This window comes from Taudactylus pleione, unplaced genomic scaffold, assembly GCF_031769625.1.
Source record: "Taudactylus pleione unplaced genomic scaffold, aTauple2 ptg000129l, whole genome shotgun sequence".
In the NCBI taxonomy this organism is placed as follows: domain Eukaryota; kingdom Metazoa; phylum Chordata; class Amphibia; order Anura; family Myobatrachidae; genus Taudactylus; species Taudactylus pleione.
In genome coordinates this window covers 10330111-10347324 of record NW_028284531.1, presented here as the reverse complement: position 1 = coordinate 10347324, position 17214 = coordinate 10330111, and the positions used below count along the sequence as shown (strand labels likewise).

Genomic DNA, 17214 nt, shown 5'->3' with positions numbered 1-17214 from the left:
ATATAAGGCCTATTTCATCTCTTGAGGTATCCCTGGTGATTGTGTTACATCTGCATTAGTGTTTCTCAACAGAATTAAACTACTAGACATCAAGGGGGCAATTCAATTCACCGAGATCTTGAGAGTGTAAATTTGCGACTTAAATATGGCATACATAGCAACTGATTTTCATGAAGTGCGCTCCCACTCACCTCGCAATTTAATTGTAAATGCTCATTCTCTGGAATTGCGCCAATATCGTGTGTTTATTCTACAATGTGATACCTGGGAGAAGTCGATGAAAAATCCCTAAAAGTGCCAAAATACCATAGCAGAAAAGCATTAGAAGGCAGTTAGTGGCCATAACCAAATATTGTTCTTAAAAGGTGTCGATTGGTTGATTTTTTTCATGGTTGAAATATGGTAGGCAGCAAGTGTTTTCCAGCAAATTAAAAGTCTGTACAGTATGTAGGGGTACAGAAAAATATTTCAATGTACTTTTTCAGTGTTTTATGAAAAGTTTCCAGGTTGTTGAAGAAAAGCTTTTAATTCACACCTGTAAGTTCAAAAGCACTTTCCCATCAATACAGCACCACCACATACCTGTCACATTTACTAGTATGTACTGTTGGATGAAACTTGAGTGCTTGATGAAACCTTTGCAAATATGGCAACATACAAATTCCACCAGATAGTGCCCTAGTCGGAGTCGATCTCTTGGTCAGACAAAAAAAGGGCCATTTAACACCATATGATGTATCTCATGGAGAAGAAATCACTTCTGGTCACTAAAAACACACCCATGAAAATATGGTGGCTTAAAGTCTCTATTTAATCTAGATTCACTATATAGCCAAAAGTAGAACATCACACTCCTATGTGACTGTTGTACATCTGATTCCAAAACCACTGCTATAACAGGCCCCACTCTTCTGACAAGTGCTCCTACTCCATTTTCAAAAGTGGCTGTGAGACTTTGCGCCCATTCAGCCACAACAACATTAGTGAGATTGGGCACTGATGTTGGGCAATAAGGCTTAATTTGCAGTTGACTTTCCAATTCATTACAGAGGTATTCGGTGGGGTTGAGGTCAGTGCTCTATGCAAAACAGTCAAATTTTGCCCAACCAAACTCTGCTAACCATTTCTTGATGGACTTCGCTGGAACTGGACCATTATTCCACCACCACCAAACTTTACAGTTGGCAATACAGCTGGGGTCAGGAAGCGTTTTGGCATCTGCTAAGTCCAGATCCATGTGTCAGATGGGGAGGTTCAGGGGTATGAATCATTGCTACAAATGTTTCCACCTCTACTGAGTACAATGGTGGTGTGCTGTGCACCATGCCAGCCAGCACCTGCATTCTGCAATGGTGATCTCACACTTGTGTGCAGCTGCTCTGGCTTGGAAAACCAACTCATGAAGCTCCTGACAAACTATATTCACGTCACAATATCAGCACTCGCAGTGATCGAAAAGCTCTAGCAGTGCACACACTTGACAAATTCATAGGCAAACGCAGGGGGGGTTTCCGTCTGCCTGGAAACCCCCCTCCTCAGCACACACCATGACCACAATAGAAATAGTAATATAATAGAATGTTACTAGTGCTGCATGTTCTTCTCAGTATCACAAATTAAATGATTAGCACCACCTGTGGATCTTTTAAAATGTGTCATCCAGTAATATATACACCTGTGCACCAACTAGGAGATGTGGAAAACATTTCACTGTTAAGCTGCATACACACACAACGATTTAGTTAATGAACGATTTTAGTAAACGATTTTTTCCCTTGAAAAAATTAACTAAAATCGTTTACTAAAGTTGTTCATTTACTAAATGTAATGAACGATTTTTATGAACTACAAACGATTTTTGCATATTAACTTAATGAAAATCGTTGAGTTGACAAGTCTGACTGAACTACAAACTACAAACGTGAACGCGCATGAACAATAATCGTTCATCGATTGACTCAGAAAGTTAACGATTTTTTCAAACGATTATCGTTAAACGATATCGTTTAACGATAATCATTCAAAAAATCGTTGTGTGTGTATGCACCTTTAGGGGTGCACTGCTATAGACCATCAATAGGGTTAATTATTAATACTGTATAGTAATACACTATCCAGTACATAAGGTGGAGACCGATATGTACATATATGTCCAGGACAGTGCTAGGTTCTTCTGCTGCTCCCCCAGACTCCGGGACTTGCTCCAATACTCTGGAATGGTGCCCACATCTGAAAGAAAACATTCTGCTCAGACAGGATGGCCCTACTGCCGCATCTAATGGGTTACTGTGATCGCTGGTCATGTATATGCTGGAATTATGACACACAATACACTATGTATGACACATATAATGGGTTACTGTGATCACTGGTCCTGTATATGCTGGAATTATGACACACAATACACTATGTATGACACATATAATGGGTTACTGTGATCACTGGTCCTGTATATGCTGGAATTATGACACACAATACACTATGTATGACACATATAATGGGTTACTGTGATCGCTGGTCCTGTATATGCTGGAATTATGACACACAATACACTATGTATGACACATATAATGGGTTACTGTGATCGCTGGACCTGTATATGCTGGAATTATGACACACACTACACTATGTATGACACATATAATGGGTTACTGTGATCTCTGGGCCTGTATATGCTGGAATTATGACACACAATACACTATGTATGACACATATAATGGGTTACTGTGATCTCTGGGCCTGTATATGCTGGAATTATGACACACAATACACTATGTATGACACATATAATGGGTTACTGTGATCTCTGGTCCTGTATATGCTGGAATTATGACACACAATACACTATGGGTCTGATTCAGAGCCGGACGGTATTTGCGCTCGCTCGTTCAGAAAAAGGGGGTGGTTATTTAAATTGACCGTTCGCTCTTTGCGGCCTGTTGACGCCTCCATGTCTGAACGAGTGAACAAAACATGCGGTCGTTATTTTAAAAAAATGCCCCCTGGCCGCTCGCATCATACGTCATGTCCGCTATTTATTAGATTAATCGAGTACATCGAACAGCATATGAACTGCTCGCTATTCTTGTGGTTGTTTTTTCCTACTGCAATCATGCGAGCAGTTCTGGCTAAAAGACACCCCACTGACGTGGTCGATGACGCTGCTTTGTTAATTATGCACACCCTTAAAACGCCCGTTTTGACCTTTTGGCACGCCTGCGTTCTGATCTCCACTCACCGTTTTCAAGCACCTTCCCCTGTTACCACCCACATACGCCTCCTCTTGTCACTCAAAATAGCAGGCATTCGCTATTTAGCGAGCACACGATTTTCGGCCGCACTGACTGGTTCGTGCATGCGTATTACAATCCGTACGCATGCGCAGATGTGTGAACATCGCTCGGAACGAACGAGCGGCCGCTTACGAGCGGCTCTGAATGAAGCCCTATGTATGACACATATAATGGGTTACTGTGATCGCTGGTCCTGTAAATGCTGGAATTATGCAACACAATATACTTTGTATGTAACATATTAAAGCTGGATAAGTGGTAATTATGCCCTCTTCATGGACCAGCCACTCTCACTCAGGCATATGGAACCCCCCCTCTAGAAATCCTGCGTTTGCCACTGAAATTGACTTGTTTGAAAATAGCCATCCTATGACAGTGCCACATTGAAAGTCGCTGAGTTCTTCACTATGATCCATTCTACTAATAATGGTTGAATATGGAGCTTGTATGACTGTATACTTGAAATTATGCAACTGTTAGCAATTGGTGTTGCTTAAATGGCCAAACACGGATTAGAAGGGTTGTCCACACACTATTGGCTATGTAGTGTACTTTGGTGTACATGCTTGCCATGTTATTTATTCCTGAACCTGCTGAAATATATGTGCAGTGAAGATTCACTTTGCTGTGATGCTTACCTTTAAGACAACTGTACAGGACACTGAATCATTTTATATATGAAACATGAAGTTATAACATTTTCACCTGACTCACTGCAGCTCTGTTAAAGTTAAAAAAAACCATAAATATAATATATTTATTTAGCTTCCATTGCAAATAGCTGAAATCCACATCCGATAGCATATAATGGATAGAAGCAGGTTCATGTAAGATAAAAGCTGAAATAGCAAACCATACGACGTCACTTGTACCTGCTGTGACATAAGCAGGGATACAGCTAGGGCAAATCCATCAGTCTTCACAGAGGCTTCATGTGTAGCAAAATAGACAAACTGCCTCATAACGTTTGTATGGACTGTGATATATTTGCTGAAAGTGTATAAATACATGTTTTAAATTCTACATCTGTATGTTTCCCTTTTGTAACCATGTCAGAAACCATCCAAGCTTTCTCGGAAATCTTCGGCAGATGAGGGAGAAAAAGACAGCAAAGATGAAGACAATAAGAGTGGGTCAGAGGCAGGTGACGCGGACAACGACACAAGAAATGCTTCAGAAGTGCAGAAAATCAGTGCAGGGGTATGACTGCGTACATGTTTCTGTACAACAGAGGGGTGTAAATGCATACATGTTACTGTATAGCAGAGGGGTAAGGCTGCATATATGTTACTGTAAAGCAAGAGGGTAGGACTGCGTTTATATTATTGTACAGCAGGGGGTAGGACTGCATACGTGATGTGACTACAGCACCTTGGTATGACCACATGTGTTACAGTACATCATGGGTGTGATTGCATACATGCTACTGTACAGTAGAGGGGTGTGACAACATAAATGTTTCTGTATAGCAGAGGGGTATGATTGCATACCTGTCACTGTATAGCAAAGCGTTATGACTGTATAAGTGTAACTGTACAGCAGAGAGGTATGAATACATGTTATTCACAGGCAGGGAATAGCTGCATTTATTTTATAGTACAGACCTATGACTACTTGTGTTACTGTACAACACTGCTTAATCTTGGATCCTTAACTTGTGCAAACTAGTCTTAGTAGTAATGTAAGGTCTATATTAGTTTATTAAAAGGGGTGTATAATATCACAGATTGTCTAACTTCAGTGAACAATCAGTGTTGCCTTTATTTCACAGCCATCATTCTAGAGATTTCTTTTTATGTAAAATACACATTTTCTTACAAATATACATGCAGACGTCTGTATAGAAATGTTTGCGTTGATGCAACTTATGACTACTTGTGAGGTAAAGGGGAGGGGAAATATAGATTACGTACGGTACGGACATGCTCATGTAATTGTGAGCATATATGCAGATACACCTGGAAGGAGGCATGTATCTTTTGTGGATGCTGGAGTGATACACTGGAGTGATGGTGCAGTGATACACCGGAATGTTGACTCTCCGTAGCATTAGCTAAACACTTCTGATTAGTTGATTACATACTTACCCCTCCATCTAGCATTACATCTACATTATGTAACCCGTAGCCATCTGTTTGCATTGACATTTGCACTAGCAGGACAGAAGCTTGTCACTGGACTGGATTTTTCTTTAGGGGAAAACATTATATTGAATATATGACTTTCATGTTTATGAATGAAAGTCATATATTTCATGTTTATGAATGAAAGTCATATATTTCATGTTTATGAATGAAAGGTTATATATTGAATATATGACTTTCAGTTTAGTAATTTTAGTAATAACATTGGCAAGATACTGTTCACTCAACTACATTAGTACATTGCAAATACATTATTTCTAATATTAGAAATAGGTACAGTGTCAAATGCATCTCTATGGTATCCTTACAGTATTGCGGGCCATGAGTATAATCATTTGCTACATATGACAAACAACTGAAGCACCTGCTACAAGTCCACTTGTTTTACCTTTATTTACCCTGTCTGCATTCTGAGTACATACGTGTCCAACTTTGATCCCCACTGTATATCAATGCTAACCAAAACATGCCAGTAACTTGCTGCTTCATACTTACTGTAAAGGTGCCCATATACTGTGCGATAAAGCAGCCGATCTGACGGTTTGGTACGATATGGCTGCTATATCGTACCGTGTATGGGTATGATATCGGCCAGTGCGCGCTCCCGTGGAGTCGTACATCGCACCTCCAGATCTTACTGCAGGTTAATTTGATCTGGGGATGCGATGTACTATCCCATGCAGCGCTATGCGGGTAGGGGAGGGGGGTGACGGCATATCAGGCGGGGGCCACCCGATCGCACCGTGTGTGGGGACCGCCCGATATGTCGGCCGTCAGATCCCCCGTCGCGTCGCTTAACATTTGCCACTTGTTGGGCTTGTCACTTGGAGTACATTTCATGAGATGCAGCCAATGTAATATTTAAAGACACTAAAGTGTTAGATAATAGAGTAATCCTCCAGTCACTATTACCCCATAATCCATGCACCCAGTTTGGTATCAAAGCATAGAAATGGAAATGCTGACACCACAGGTGGTATATTTACTAAAGTCAGAGGTTTTAGAAGTGTAGATATTCCCCATAGCAACCAATCAGATTCTACTTAACATTTAACTAGCACCTTCTAGAAGATAATAGCTAGAACCTGATTGGTTGCTATGGGCAACATCTCCACTTCTAAAACTCTCACTTTAGTAAATTTACCCCTTAGACCTCAAAAAAAAATGCATCAGCCACGTATAGTAAATGTACGACATTGGTACTGGACAGTAAGTATTTAAATTCATATTACTCATACATAACATTTGGGGGCATAAATCAATAATCAGGGCAAAAAGACACTCCCCTGTGGCTTTATCTTAAATTGGCAAAAGTCAGAATAGATATGATGTTAAGCACAACCAGGAATATCTGGTCATCAAAATTCCATTGTTAAAAAGCAGGTAGATTTAACTGTGACTTTACTGCTGCTGGGGTCTGACCATTAACAGCATGTGTCCTAGCAATGGAGCATACAACAGTAACTCTTTCTGGTCCTCTCAGGACTGGAGTAAATGAACATCAGAAATAAATCATTACAGAAGAGACGACTCAATTCTGAGTGGTGTACACTATTTTCCCAAGAGACAGTGTGCACATACCATTTGATGGGAATGCAGGGAGCTGCCACCAAGGACAGGAGGGTACAGGGCAGAATAAAGGATATGGTCAGGTCGTGATTAAGGAGGAATTGTGATTTCATCTTTGGCAGGAAGATCAGGACAAGAGATAAAAGGAATATTTCATGGTTACCCGGGAAGAAAAATTGTCAGAACAAAGGTGCCAACTCTAATGCCCACAAAGCACTTGTCACCAGGAAGCTTTCTTTTTTCAAATTAAGAATAATTAAAGACATTAGATCTTATAGCTAAAGTACAAATTCAGATCCTGGGCAAAGAGGTAACTGGTACCTTATTGCTTATCTTCTGGAGCTAGACTCGGGGTGCAGCAATACCAGGGGTCGGGAAACAATACTGCCTTTTTTTTTTTAGCAAGCTTTTAGCTTAACCCAAGGACAATAACCTCCAGAGAATGGAATTGAAGGGTTAAAGTTACAGCATTACATTGGGATACAGATTATCCATTTCAAGAGGAAAGATGTCACAGTTTTTCTGCTAGGAGACCAATGATTGCCCTGGCCATTCTAGAGCTATTACAATTGCTGTGCTTCCTTGACCATGGTTAAGTGGGGAAAGACATACAATAAAGCATGGGCCAAATAATTACCAAGGCATTTACTTCTGTACTCTGCATGCAGAGCCAATGCGGCAGGTTCCATCTAATATAAGCTGACAAAGTTGACCAGCCAGTTCGCATCTTCTGAGGTGTAAATGGCTGATATAGCAAGAACATAAACATCCAGCCAAAATATAATCATGATCCATTGCTCCCGAATTTCTTTTGCCTCCTTGGCGACTGATGCCATTGCTGTAGTAATGTCATAGCCGATGGGTTGTCTACTGGGATGCTCACCAGCTGCTGCACTAAACAACTGTGGTGCTCAAAAAGTCACATCAGTAATACATCGGCCTCACCATACAACTTCTGAGCAACCCTAGGGTTGCTCAGAATTTCCAACGGAATTTAGCCTGGAATGGCCTCTTTTAACGCAGTCCCCGACACCAACATGCCCGCTGATGCAGGATGTTCTACATTCGTCCAGCTCTGAATCAGGCCACGAGCCATCTTGTGTGGTAATGGATCTTTGCAAGTAAAGACAATTTCTGAAAATTAAGAAAACTGTGGACCCACAATGTCTTTTTATTTGCACAATGTGCCTACTGGTCAGCCCATGTAAAAGATGTGCGACACTACACTTCAATTACTATGCACTTTTCAACTTCATGAATGATCCTCGGTGAGCTGCAGATCATCCACCTCAACACCTCAATCTGAAGATGAATTTCAGCCCCCGGCCTTTGATAGTCAAATATTTTGACTGTGAGACTACAACTCCCAGAAAGTCCTTACAGAAAAAAGTACTTTTACTCAATGTAAAAAAAATAAAATCATAAATATACAATAATAAAATAAAGGTATTGTGGACCATTAGGCTGGGTGACATGATGTTGCAAAGAACAAGAAAATAAGACAGAGGAGAGCACCAGTAGTATGAAAAGGCTACAACAAATGAGTAGTAGTAATGTGAGATGATCAGAATGCAGAGGGAAGGAATCACAAGCTCCTTATACCAATGGAAGCACAGTCCGCATAACACTGATGATGCCACTGTTACAAAGCACATTTAGGAGAAAAAAACACATAATATCCCTGTGATCACTGCTATCTGTCAATGTACATGCAAACAGATGCATCAAAATGAAACAACGATCGCCCTTGAAATTCCTGTTGTGCTGGATGAACGATATTGTTCATCCACATACCTACGATGAACGACCAACGATCGTTCACCCATATAGAAAATTAACAATATCGTCCAGATTGGCCTGCATGCATGCCCGATGGACGATATCATTATCGTCCAGCCGGTGGGTGCATCATTGGTCGTTCATTGCATACAAACGGAACGATATATCATTGAACGATATAGTTATCGTTGATATCGTAACGATATATCGTTCCGTGTGTATGCACCTTTAGACAACCATACTACAGCACTAGAAGGTCATTATACAGAGGTGGTGCCTCTAATGAGCCTCACACTGCATACAGCCAAGTAACCTGGGCCTTCCTCCCAAAATGCAGGCTTTGCTAACTTCAACTGACATAGTAAAAGTAAAAAAACGGTTTACTTTCAATCTTTCATCAAAGACGCTTATGTGGGAGGCAGACTCTGCTCTAACATCTCTCTAAGCAGCCGTATGCATGGGCACTCCATAGAAATCAAAAATCTGTATACAAGTATTTGTGTCTCCTCAAAGTCAAAGTTTCTAGAGCACCATCTATAAAGGTATTGCCTCTACATGCCTTGCGAAGGATGTAGCCACCACTTAGAGGAGCCTCTAAACCTTATTGTCCATACAAGACACTCTGTCGCCCAATGAGAATTAGTTGCAAATGAGATAAGTGTCTACACTCATCACCAAGTTGGACTGAATGCATCACAATTTATCAATATTGGGGAGTATGAGGCTGTGCTTTCGCTATGGAGCACCCACCTCTGGATGTCACATTGCATGTTAGAGGGCCAGAAACTAACTCCATCTTTATTATTTTGTCTCGCTGAATGTCATTTATGACAACACAGCACACTGCAATATTTATGGTGGTCACTTTTCTGGGTGTTGTGTGTTATTTTACCTGGTATTCAACAACATGGCAACTTAGTTTTATAAAACACAATCTTACTTTCTTCATAACATTGGTCTGATTATATGAAAGTGGTAAACAACATGAAAGATGATACAAACGTTTACCTCATTAAGTCTTCACATTGTAATCAGCAGTGAAGAGCACTTATAACATGCAGAGTGCACTTTACAATTACGTTCATCATAACTTTCCAGTCGTTATGTTTAAGTTTTCTATAATTCATATCATTTTCATGCAGCCAATATTTACAGCAATGAATATGCTTGATTTTGTTAGTATGATGGCCTTGGACTGTAGCATTGGTACATAATACTAGCCAATTCATTCTGAAGTATCTATCACAAACTTCCATAAACATTTCAGTTGTTACAGATTTTCCATGTAATATATTTTGCTCATTTACTTTTCCAAATGGCTCTCCAGTAGATGAAGGGTTGGGTGTATATGATTGCAGAGTCAGGTTTTGGGTGAATATATGTGTAATGTAACGTTTTCCTTGGAGCGTGATGGTGCGGGAGTACTGTACAGCCTCATAAAATGCCCATCATTAAAAGTACACCTTCAAAACATTGTCTGCTTGAACAAAAGGTTTTACACAGATGTTCTGTGATTTTCCTGCAGAATGTTTATGCGAGAGTTGGGGCCCGTAAGAAATGCACAGATGCTAAAGAAAAATTATAATTCTTAGTGGCACACATGCAAGATTTGGTGAGCATACAGTCAATTACCTGTGTAACATGAACTGAGGCACTGCAACAATCTAATTACCAAATGTCGTTATGTTATATTGCAAATAAGCTTAGAACTGTAAAACATACTACACCTTATTACTCACTGAAATCCCTCAAAAGGATCTTTTATTTCCCAACAGTCCTTAGAACAATTCAAGTCATGGATTAGTACTGCAGTCATCATGATATTTTGATATCTGCTATCCTGTTCAATGTGAATAGCTCAACAACTATATATTACATAAGACTTCTATACTTTCTTGAGCTACATTGTAAAACAGGTAAACATCATCTTATTAGTTAAAGTATCCCTTTCCCCGGATGTATGTGTGCAAATTATGTTCCTAACATAGCTTTTACTCATAGAAGGATTCTGTTCTGTGATCAAGAATATAGGAGACCGATCTGCACATTCTGCTAAAAAGACAATTGAACCTTATATAATATTTAATACATTTAGGTGTTATCAATGTCGTTCTATGATTACCATTATTAATCTCTTACATATGCTGGGATTTGTAGTTCAATGGAGTCAATTCATGACCTCTGGCATAGATATTACAACTGTAGGCCTAATATACCATAATGTTCAAAGACAGGATGCGTGAACACGTTTTTTTTCTTCATTTGTACAGAGATTGTGTATCCAGACTATTTATATAATAATGTCACACACACAGGAAGTCTCCATACAATACTTGTTGTACGTACAGGCTTTATGTTTACTATCCTTACATATAGAATATCATCTACAATACACTGGTGAAGACAAGCCGATGTTTTGGTATGTGCTAATGATATAGTAGCCTTCAGTGGCGTAAGTTCATCCCAGATGCCCGGAGGCAAGTTATAATTTGGTGCCCCCCCCATCACAGCCTCTGACACTGTAATGTAGCAATTTGCATGCAGACAGGCTATAGATAGACGAAGGCAGCAGCTGATGGTCTGACATGGAGCTCTCCACTAGTGTATGGTGGCTTCTCAGGTGCTGGGAAGGGGTGCCATGTATTGGGTGGCCATGACGGTACACTCCGGGTACATAGTTACAGCCCTAAGTGGGCTGAATATGTTGTGGAGGAGGTGCCTCTTCAGAGCTGGAGCCCGGCGGCAGGCGCCTCCATTGTCTCCCATAGTTCTGCCCCTGGTAGCCTTTATATGCATTTACTTGAGAAAGGTTTGATGGGACCTTGTGTTATGTCACTTCAGTTGGAACTAAGTGTCTGTATTAGTAATGCAGGTCCCCTTACACAGATCCACATGTAAATGTAGGAGGTCGTTTTCTGATGTAAATGTCCTGAAAATTATATGTCTATTTTCTTTTCAGACCTAACCAAGTACAGCATACCGTGGGAAGAGGTCCATGTTTCGCAGTTTAGTATTCTTGGATATGATATGACTCAACGCATTTATTTGTTGCCACCAAGAGATTGTCAGTTTGTATGCATAATACCATGTTCCTGTTTGTTGTGTTTGCTATCATCAGAAGTATATCTCCTCTAGGGGACAGCCTTTCAATTTACGTTATTCTGCTGCATGAAGTTGCCCTTTAAACAGGCTACTGTTATGTTTTCACAGCCTTCCATGTGTGTCATTTTATTTCCAATCTTGAGATCATTTAATAGATAATTGATTTATACATCTATTTTCCTACAGGGAGACATTAAAATCACTCTCTACTAAAGAGGAGAAGATAGAGGTTCTCAAATATAATAGTTACCTTGATAAAACAAACTATGATTTTAATAACATTAAATATAATGTACGGTAGATCATCTAATTAGATGTTAAATATGAATGTTTTCAATTATTGATTGCAGCATTTAGTTTTGTCAATCGTCCACAGTCTATGTGGGCAAGGCTTGCGGATAAAGATAATTACACCAGTACACAATGAGTTAAATCAATATATTACATGCACACTTTAGTATATGTTAGATGCTATTTACTGTCCAATGTTAAACATCTTTGTACATTCTCGGTACAAATTAAAAGGCAGCTTTGAACATGGTTTGTCGATAGTAGGACTGTACTTACTAGCTAAAACCATGTAAAACATGTAAGAGAAAGAGGCAACGGCTGAAAAAGGGAATTTAATGTTAATGAAAAATGAATGTTGTATTCTTAATACTAGTATTCTGCTATTATTACTTACAAAGCACCTTTTTTTATTTCTGTATTAAAATGTGTAATGTATTCTAGAAACATGCTCGCATTATGTAGTAAAATGAAGCAAATATGAAAAGCATCTTTATAAACCTTTATAACATTTAAACACATCACGGTTTGCTTGGTGTATAACTAAAAATTAGGGGGTACTTTGCAAATTTGACAATGATCTGCAGTGTCTGTAGTGTTTACTGACATAAGGGTGTACTCAGTACACCTTACCAGACCTAAAGGGTTCTATCACATCAGAAGCCCATTTTACTTCAGCAAAATGATGGTAAGACGAAACCATAATCCACCACTTAAACTCCCACCTTTATTCATTTAATACTCAATGTATTCAGATATACTGTAACAGCCATGACTAATGAAGCCCATGTTCTTTTTAATGAGACATGGCCCTTTAAATCCAAATTTGCTTCACGTTAGTCTCATATGATCCCTTAGTTTTCTCATCTTCACTGCAGCCCTCTCATTGCTGTTGAACTTCAGCTGAGACATCATCACACTCGCTGACCGAGAACTTGATAAAGAGTTTGGGAGCTAAAGTTCAAGTACAGAGGTAGGGACATAACCGTGAAGATTGTAAAGTAACTGTTGTTATCACATCTGACTCTCATCTGACAATGTATTGGCTTAAGGAGGATGATCCGATTATTTTTTACCCAAAAATTGTATTTACAATACTAATAAATAGTCATTCCAGAATGTATTTTCTTGTGGACAATACTGTTGCTATTGTGATAATAGATTTTATTTATTTTATTGCATTTTTTTCTTTTGGGTGAAAACATTTTCTCTGTATTTGTTCTGCTCATTCTCTAAAGCATTTGTAGCATTGCCAATGTTGTAGTTGAAACACATCGCATATAAAGTTGTATTGCTGTGTTAGCATAATGAACACTTCTGATGGGTGTCAGAAATAAGGTTAAAAGATTGTAAAGGAATAAAAAAGGTCACAGTCGACTTAATTTACAATATATGTAACGCGAATATTAAAACAAAAAATTTATGTAAATGCTGGCATTGGTTATTATTTTTTTTATTGAGTAATATTTTATTAATTTACCATTTTAAAACATGTACCATATAATACAAAAACATTGTGCTTGAGCAGGCATAACACAGTAACATAGCTAAAATTCAATCCTAATTCCAACATTCAGTGAATAGAACCAAAACACAATTTATAGCGCCTAGAGGCAAATTGAAATTCACTTCCACATTGAACCACTATAGCTATAGCAATATAAATGTTCTAAATATAGTGGCCTAAACATAACAATAACAACTATAACAATTAAACGTAACAATAATTATAAACAATTACAACTAACTTAACCAAAATAAATATTAAACCATGGTGAAAATCTATATAGTTATTAAACCACTAGCACATCAACTATAAATGTATTAACCTCAAATATACTAACCACAAACTTAATGACTATAAATATAGTGATCATAAATATGAAAGTGTACTTTACTGATTAGAAGTGCATTGATTATAAATGTGTTTACTACAATTATAACTATAAGGGGTAAATTTACTAAGATTTGAGTTTGGTCAAGATGGCAATCTCGGGTGAGTTTAGCCATTTTTTCAACTCACAAATATACTAAAGATAAACTCTGGTGAGTTTGGGAGAGATTTCTTTCTTCTCACTGGTAAAACTAGGGTGAGTTTGCAAACTCGAAACAACTCACCTTCGGACAAACTCGGAAGTACTTTTCATGAAATGGATGCAACTAGGGAATTTAACAAGAATCGAGATTACAATCTCGGGTGAGATTGTAGCAAACTCACTGTGAAAATGAAGTTTAAAACACCCCTCCTGAGCTGTGAGTTTGCCAGAAACATACGTAGATCTGTGTGATTTGTGTATGTTTCTGCCTGTATACCTAATCTCATTTTTTAAATGATGTACGGTCCCCCCCCCCCCCCAAAAGCATAACCAGCCCTTGGCTGCTCAGCCAGTCCTGGTTCCTAAAACTACAAGGAAAAAAACGAGTAGGGTACCTCGTTATTTAGGAACTAGCACCTGGCTGCAGGGCTAGTCCTGGTTTTAAATATAGGGGGGGGGAAATGCGTAGGGGTTCCCCTATATTTAAAACCAGCACAGCCAGGACACTTTGGCTGATGGCTGACAGTTCACATTGAGCAGTCAGGATCCGGTTAGCAGTGTATGTGGTTAAACACATACACCGCTAATGTAAGTGTCTGGTCCGGGTCACTCGGTTTGTTTGTTTTTTGCCAAGACCCGGGGATGCTATGGAGTCCGGCTCCAGGATGTAGGTGAGTATGGGATCTTTATTCCAGGTACTCCCATTGGATTCTACATGGAGAAGTGGACGTGAACAGCTGGCAGCAGGTAAGTATGTGTGAGTGGGATAGGTTTATGTATTAAAGTTATACTGTATATGGTGTGTGTACTGTGGTTATTTATTTATTTTACAGTGGGGGTACGGGTGCCGGCCGCCTGCTGGCACTCGTAGTTCTACAAGTGCCAAAGAGCAGGTATGCTGGCACCTGTAGCTCCACTGTAAATTACAATAGTTTTTAACTATTTTCTTTTTTTTTTTTTAAATTGAGTTTAGTTATAAAACTTTTTTCACATCAAAAACTCAATACAAGAAACACAATCCCCCACCCCTATGAAACCCCCCAAAAGATAAAGAAATAAATAATAATTAAAAAAAATAATAATAAACAGCTATTTACATATAGTCTCATTAATACCAATGCACAGTCAAACCCGATATATAAGTAATACCGAACAAAATATCTGCACAGAAGAATTCTCAGCTATTCAATGTAGCAAAAAAGTCATAAACAAAAAAACTCAGAATATCAAGACATTATTGTGCCGTCTCGCTGGTCGCTAACCCATCAGCATCTGAAATCCCCCCACCTCCAGTAACATAATGGGAAGATGAAATCCATGGGCCCCAAATACGCTCATATTTGAGAATACAGTTACGCTTAGTATATAAAAAACGTTCATGCCCCACCACTTCATCAACCCACACCATTCAGCAAAAGTAGGGCCCCTAGATGCCATCCACGTACGGGCAATACAAACCTTTGCCAGAGTCATTGCATTAATCACATACTGGACCGTCAAACGATTAGCCCTGTCCTCAAGACCCAATCCAAAAATACACATTTTAGGGGACAAAATGGGGATACCACGTTCCGTGTTAGTGACACAGTGACTTGGGACTAAAACACCTGGACAGCAGAGCACTCCCAGAGGAGATGCCAAAATGAGTACTGGGGAGTAGAGCATTTAGGACACTTATCTGAAGCTCCAGATCCAAATCTATTCAATAATATGGGGGTAAGATACACCCTGTGTAATAAAAAAAATTGTATCTGTTGAAATCGCACTGCAGAGGTGGCAGTCACATGACTATTCAACATTAGAGACCACTCATCATCATCTAATGGACCCAAATAATCCACCCATTTAAGTCTAAGTGGTGTTAGGGTGTCATAAGAATTAACGGTTAGGAGGTAGGAATAAAGTCGAGAAATCAATCTCTTACCACTAGTCGCTTGCAGCACAGCCCTAACTGGATCAGGAGTAAGTTGCGGAGGGCCAGAGGAAAACTGGACGGTTAAGGCATGTCGAAGCTGTAAGTAGCGGAAAAACATAGAATTCGGGACCCCAAATTCAGTCCTAACAGTGTCAAAAGTTTTTAAGACCCCATCACTATATAACTGTCCGAGGGAGAAAACCCCCCTCCTGGACCACAAAGAGCTACAATCTAATAGGGCCAGCTCTCCAAGAGAAGAAGAATGCCATAAAGATAAATCAGGATCAATACCTTCTGCCCCCACTAAAGCCCGGGCCTGTATCCACAGTTTATGAGCCTGTGTGACCAATGGAGCTCCCCCCATAGGGCACCTGTCATCAAGTAATAATTGCAAAGGGGAACATCTTCTAGAAACAGCATGTACCAATAAAGTAGGCAAATCCTGGCTCTCTTCACCCAAAACCCACCCCGTAGATGAACCAATTGTGAGGCCAAATAATAAAGGCGGAAATTCGGCAATGCTAGGCCACCCAACGCTCTAGGTCTACATAGGGTCTTAAGTTTTATTCAAGGACGTTTTTCTGCCCAAACTAAAGAGGAGATATAACTATCAGTCTAAATATACGAGGAGAGATATAAACAGGGGACTGCTGAAAAACATATAAAAATTTGGGGAGAACAATAATTTTTACCAAATTCACCCGACCTGTAACAGTCAAGGGAAGTTTATTCCAGACGTGCAGCTTGGATTTCAAGAAGTCAATTTGTGGCTGAACATTAAGTGGGACAAAGTCCGACATAGATGACGTTACCCAAATTCCCAAATATTTAAACCTGGAGGTCCATTCCAAGGGAGTATTCACAGCACCAACAGGAGTGGAAGGACCATGAACAGGAAGAATGCAAGATTTGTCCCAATTAATGTGCAGTTCAGAAAACCATCCAAAAGAATCTACCACGGAGAGAAGGGTGATCAAAGACCAATGCATCAGACAAGAATAACAGCATGTCATCTGCATAGAGAGCCACCTTGTCAACCCTTTGCTGTATCTGAATCCCCCGTATTGTGGGGTGACTTCTGATAAGAC

At 39.5% G+C, this 17214-nt stretch overlaps 1 protein-coding gene across 1 annotated transcript in view; it reads left to right on the top strand.

Annotated features, from left to right (window-relative positions):
* Positions 1–13298, top strand: part of HDGFL3 (HDGF like 3) — a 47203-nt gene extending 33905 nt beyond the window's left edge. Inside the window, exons 6-8 of the mRNA XM_088472842.1 lie at positions 4350–4493; positions 10311–10397; positions 11745–13298. Coding sequence (XP_088328968.1) covers positions 4350–4493; positions 10311–10370 — 204 coding nt within the window. The 3' untranslated portion in view covers positions 10371–10397; positions 11745–13298. The remainder of the gene's footprint in view (positions 1–4349; positions 4494–10310; positions 10398–11744) is intronic.
* Positions 13299–17214: the final 3916 nt, after the last annotated feature.